This window comes from Castanea sativa, chromosome 12 (genome assembly GCF_040712315.1).
Source record: "Castanea sativa cultivar Marrone di Chiusa Pesio chromosome 12, ASM4071231v1".
NCBI lineage: Eukaryota > Viridiplantae > Streptophyta > Magnoliopsida > Fagales > Fagaceae > Castanea > Castanea sativa.
Window position 1 is genome coordinate 40,197,271 of NC_134024.1, and position 6,262 is coordinate 40,203,532.

At 31.2% G+C, this 6,262-nt stretch overlaps 1 protein-coding gene across 1 annotated transcript; it reads right to left on the reverse strand.

Moving 5' to 3' along the window:
- Positions 1-3,595, reverse strand: LOC142618459 (uncharacterized). The gene is made up of 7 exons (XM_075791402.1): positions 3,568-3,595; positions 2,807-2,899; positions 1,500-1,714; positions 1,341-1,406; positions 1,190-1,243; positions 982-1,104; positions 1-288 (listed from the first exon to the last, which is right to left on the reverse strand). The coding sequence occupies exons 2-7, from the start codon at positions 2,868-2,870 to the stop codon at positions 238-240; spliced, it is 573 nt and encodes a 190-aa protein (XP_075647517.1). The 5' UTR covers positions 2,871-2,899; positions 3,568-3,595; the 3' UTR covers positions 1-237.
- Between the last annotated feature and the right edge of the window lie 2,667 nt (positions 3,596-6,262).

Here is a 6,262-nt window from a genome sequence, read left to right on the forward strand (position 1 = left end):
AGAAAAGAATTATAGCCACAATTGATAAATCAAAATGCACAAAAAAAAAAAAAAAAAAAAGTTTCACCGCATAAAAATTTTCATGTCACTCTAATGGTTGCAGATGTGTGAGAAGATAACTTTGTTGTAGGTTGAGGTAGCCCAATTGTATGCTTTTTGCGATCATTGAAGGCCTAGTAAGACCTAATCGAGTACGACTATGTGCGAGGAATGCCTGTGGTGATGGAATACCCAATTCTACAATGTTCCAGGCAACCAAGATGAATAACTTTGATTGGCGGAATTCACCTGTTAAACCAACAAGATCATCATGCAACAGTTGGTTTAACAATTTGGCAAGGAGTAATATTCAAATGAAAACAGTGTTTGATAAATCTAAGAAAGAGATGGAAATTCATACTACATTTATACTAAGAGATGTTGGTATATTCACATTTAGTGGTGAATGAGAATTTACAAATTAAATTCCATGCTTAAATAGATGTAATTGGTAACAAGCCATATGTGGCTATTAGAATCATCCGAGGTTGAAATTAATCATGATAGAGGTCAAGAATAATTGTCCTATTCACGATAGAATTCAACATGCTGTTTGCGGATAATTAGAGAACATTGATTAGTCAAGAATGTAGATTCCACCAACCCCATTATTAAGTAATCTTGTTTCATTGAGAATTCTTCATATTAATCCCTCACCCAAAACCTCATAATTAAAATAAATAAAGAAAAGCCCTTCAAGATGTTAAAATTTCGGCTGTTACAAAGAGTGCAAACAATGGTCTATTTCCTCACAAGGTACAATAATGTATGTACAAGTTGCATCTAAAGATAGTTAATCAAGGTTTTTATCTTAATAGTTTGGGTAGTTATCATCCAATTATCCAATACTATAGATAAAACACATACAATATTTTACTACTATACAAAATATCAGTTTCTATTCAACAAATAAAATGTGGCAAAAATCAAATTGTTTCTTACCGTGGAAGGACTCCTACAATAATTTGGAGCACCAAATACTGGGGGTGGCATTTGAGCAATTGGTGGAATATCCAAGGCAACATGTGGGGATTGATTCACATTATGTTGACATGCTGTAGTAGCCTATATCATTGGAGGAAGACATTAAAGACTGACAAATTTCAACTGCATTTAGATACAAGAATGGTTGTTGATATACGAGCTTTACCTCTAGCGCGTTCTCATTATTATTCACCAATGCCAAAGCTTGGGAGTTACTAGCCTATATGAGTAGAAGCCATAACAATGTTAACAACCATGCTCTATTTTAACATACCATTTTACGCAATAAATGAATAATTTGGGATGGATGGACTTACCTTTAATGCCTTTTCAATACCACTTTTCTCTGTATGTGAAACTGATGAATCCTTTGGAGCTAGTTCCTATAAGTGCATGATTATAGTCACATCTATGAAATGTGTGTGTGCATGTGTGTGTGTGTGAGAGAGAGAGAGAGAGAGCAAGAAATATATTACATCTTCATTTAGAGATAGGTCAAACACACTCGGCCTATTTTTATTCTTATCATCAATTGCAACTTGTCGCATATAATGTTTCTGAGCATGACTAGCAACCTGGGCTGGGGACCTAGTAGTCACAAAATCACGTGAAATTCCTTTCCAATCACCTCTTCCAAGCTTCTCCAAACCAATAAGAAATAGTTTGTGCTCCTCTTCAGTCCATCGCCTTCCTAAACAAACAAACAGCGAAGTGTTTTACAAAATACTAATAACAATTATGTCAAACCATAACTAGTATTTAGCAAACACCATATTGACGCAATGTTTTATGACTTTCTTATAAAAGAAAATACGAGATTTCTTGTTTTTAGCCATTGTTTGTGCTTCAAGCCTAGATATATTTAGGAATTCAAATTCATAAATATTAATTAGTGTATATTTGAATAAATGCTAGTCAATTTTACTCTCCACAAATCCCATGTTCACACAAAACACAGTACCCTATAAATCAAGACGCACAAAAAAGCTACAGTATTAACAATAATAGCAGTAGTAAGTAGTTACTATAATATAGAACACTGAAATATAAAGGGAATCTGCAACAATATATACGTGTACAATTGTTGTGGCTAATTTTTCAGATTTTGGTCAAAATTTTACTTTAAAAAAATACCACAATAAACAGTTAAAAACAAAAGAGCAAAAAAAATTAAAAACTCTCCCACATATTATTATAAATCATATATATCAATGGATAGATTTTACTGAAGACCATGAACCCAACAAATTAAACTGTGCTGAATTCTATCAGAAACCAAAACTGAAAGTAGTTTTTTTTTTTTTTTAATGAATTAAAAGTATTAATTTGTATAGAACAAGCAAATATATAGATTGCCAAACCATAATCTTTTAAAAATAAAATTAAAAAAATCAAAATAAAAAATCACACATGCACAAAACACAAGTCTTTTTAAATCAAAACTCATCCAAAATCCAAATAGGCAGATACACAAACAAGAAAACTGACAAGCATTAATCCAGAAGAACAAATAAATAAAAAGAAAAAACAGTGATAAATTCCATCAAAAACTAACACTTAAAAATATGTGTTTTTTTAATAACGAATTAAAGTTGTAAAAATTGTAATAAACTAGCAAATACATAGATTGCCAAACTCTAATCTTAAAAAAGTAGAAGATGATAAAAATCAGAATACATGAATCCCATATACATACACACAAAACACAACATGTTATAAATCAAAACATATAGAACAACACTAATATATTTGTGTATATATAAAGTGAATTTGAAAATTGTACCCTTCTTTCTCTCAGCATCAATATCAACTTCGTGCTCAACACTTTTGGAACTCCGATTTTCCATGCTAACGCTCGCGTTCAAATCATGATCATCTACATTTTTTTGGATATACACACCGAAAATTTTGATAAGGCCAGCATTGTTATTGTTATAATTGCCGATGGTAGTACTAGTATTGTTACTGTTATTATTGCCAGAGGCAATAGTAGTAGTAATATTGTTATTGTTTTTCTTACTACACGTCGTAGAGTTGTGGCCACTAAGCCTACACTGCGAGCACCTTCTTATAATCACAGATCCCCTCTCCATTGTTCAGTCTCCCAACACACACCCATACAATAATTCTCTCTCTTGTGTAATAGACAAAAGAGAATAGAAAAGCTTGATCTCTCTGTTTGAATGGCTAAGTATACGTATACATATATATTATGCTGTTCATGTCTTAATCCTACTACCACTAGGACACTTACTTATTTAAACTTTGTTTGCCAACTAATTGTATAAGTCGGTGATTAGCATATACATTGTTTTCACTCTTGCTTTTCGGACAAGCTATTACAAGTTTTAGGATTTAAACCTTAAAATTTTTTATAGTTAGGTCCTCAAATTTTTTAAATTAGTTCAAAAAATCGCCCAAAAATTGTGATAATAAAAAATAAATATAAAATAAAAACCCCACAAAAAAGAAATCCAAATACATAACAACATATATATATATGATCTGATATTTGAAACCATTTAGACCTTAGGAATGGGTTACCGAGTACACGACACGCCCTGCATCTAGTCGAGACCACCTCGCCTCGCCGGAGGATCGATTCCGCCGCCGCCGCCGCAGACTGGAGTGAGATGAGAGCTCATCGCTCATCACTCGTTTCTGGCTTTCTGCTCTGGTCTGAGTCACTAGGGAATTTGTAGCAATGCTGCTTTTACATTATTACTATTTAAAACATAAATAATTCAAAAATCAAAATCTGTTGCTTTTATAGTTTTACAGTTTTACTTTTACTACTTTTGCGTTTCAACTTTTTTTTTTTTTTTAATCAATGTTTTAAGTTTTAACATTTAATTAGAAAGGATTTTCTTTCTCAAAAATAAATTAGAAAGGATTTTTGTTTTTAAATTGTTCTTTTTTTACTGTAATTCTTTTTGAAGGTTTTTTTTTTTTTACTGTAATTTGGTTCATGTAGGAAAGGTTATTTTTAATTGTAGGAAACCCTATTAACTTGAGGGAGGAGGACCTAATTAATCATTTTCCCCCCTCAAATTAATTATTGGAGATAACAAATAAATTATCTAACAAAAATTAGAATATTTATTTATAGTTTTAAAGTATTAATATTAATTAAACTATTTATGATACCATTAGTTTGACCACCAATTGAATATCAATTTAACTAGCACTTTGTACAATAAGAAGTATCAAATCAATTACAAGACTTTGTCATCCGCTATCAAATTGAAAACCATTCTTTTTTCTTTTTCCAATATGTTCTGTTTTTTAAATTTTGTTCATTTGTAAACATTTGCAATTTTTTTTTTTTTTTGATTACTTCTTAACTAAAATTTGAAGAGTCCTCCTCTAAAAAAAAAAATGAAAGAGTCTCATATGTGAATGCTCTTAATTCTATAAAAATTAAAGAGTTCTATTAGGGTCATTGATATTTTCACAGCAAATATTCACATCCTCTGCCACATTCCACTTCATTTATCCCATCACAAAACACATAAAGCAAAATGAATGTGAATAATTTAGTGCCAAATTCGATGTCTCTAGACCTTCCCTTCTATTAAAAAAAATTACTTCAAATGCCTAGTGATAACCTGTAAAGAGTTTAGACTACACCTTTTTTTTTTTTTTGGGTTAAGAAAACCATCATTTGAAATTTTATTCAATGGGCTGGAAAATCAGCTATAAAAACATTAGAAATATCTGGAGGAACAGACTCCATCCAAATTTCAAACGAACAACAAAGTCTAGATCTCCTATTTAAGATTTGGCACCAACTCATGCACAAAATACTTGGAGGTCTAGGAAGGAAAGGATTCGAGCTGCGGAGTTAACAGTATATTGTAATTATCTCTCAAAAAAAAATTCCTAGTTAAGACGTGCTACAATGCCTAAAAGTATGAGAAAATAACCAACTCCGAAGGGAGACTACACGTAAACAATCAATATGAGTTTGTTTTCATATATATGTACATATATAAATTTTATTATATATACTTAATTAAAAATAAGGCCAGGTTAATATAATTTGAGGTCTAAAACAATAGTTTTAAATAATAATTTTTTTCTAATATTAAATTTGAATTAAAGATTTTTTTTTATAGAAAGTTTCAACCTATAACGTCTACTCCTATCATCAGACCAAAAGATCAATCAGTTTTTGATGAATTGAAGAATTTATATATAATTTTTATTGGTTTGTGGAAAGGGAAACAATTTTTTTCTCCAATGCGGAGTGTTCTGACAGGGTTTGATGTGGGAGTAATATTTTTTTTTTGGATTTGTTTATGTTAGGTTATGGAAGTAAGTAGCTTTATTGGAGTTAATTCTATAGTAAAATTCTTTGAATTGTCTTTTCTTTTCTTGCAATCTGGTTCTGCTGTGAATTGAAAGTTATTGATTTGGACAACTTCATAGGCAAAATAATGGAATTACTAAATCTGGTTTTCGGAACTTCTGGCAATACTGTGGGTATTGAATTAGAGTTGAAAGAATTTTTAATATTTAACGCCAGTTATATGAATTCTGTTAAGTAATAACGTGTCAAATTTTTAAAAGGGAAACCTAAGGTATAGGACACAAGGTACTGTATCTAAATTTCGCCCTTTATATATATATATAAAACTTACATTTTATAACATATATATATATATATATATATATATATTTTTTTTTTTTTTTGAGAAATAAACACACACACACACAAGGAAGATGGAAAGGGGTTATAACTTATCTATTTAGACCCCATCTTCTCACTTATTGAGATGCAAAATTAATGATAGGAATGTATTCTTCATGTATTATCACCCATAAATACCACTGATTGATGTGCAAAAAAATTGATTTGCTTAGGCCATGGTGTACGCTCCCATGGCGGACATGCTTGAATCTGGGGGCAAACTGTTGGGTTTATATATGATGATGCCAAAAATCGTCAGTAAGTAACATAGTCCTCATGTGCTTGAGACAACACCTATGAAATAAAAACAAAGAAGACCTTGTAAGAGTACCAGTGTGGTACCAACCAAATACCCTCCGAAGGTCAAGTTAAAGAACTTTCACAACTCTACAGTGCCAGAGCTAGGGGAAATTATGCGTACCTTGGTTTATGAGGGTTTTGGGGTTTTTATAGTAGCATAGAGTTGACATCTGTTTCTTGGCATAGAGGGCCCTTCCTTGTAGGAAAGATCTTCATTAATTCGCGTATCTTATGAGATCCTTTCCT

Coding starts and splice junctions, on each gene's coding strand:
- LOC142618459 (XM_075791402.1), bottom strand. CDS start 2,870: ATGGAAAATCGGAGTTCCAAAAGTGTTGAGCACGAAGTTGATATTGAT. Junction 1,407..1,499: donor ACCTATCTCTAAATGAAGAT/GTAATATATTTC, acceptor ATGCACTTATAG/GAACTAGCTCCAAAGGATTC. Junction 1,244..1,340: donor GTATTGAAAAGGCATTAAAG/GTAAGTCCATCC, acceptor CTACTCATATAG/GCTAGTAACTCCCAAGCTTT.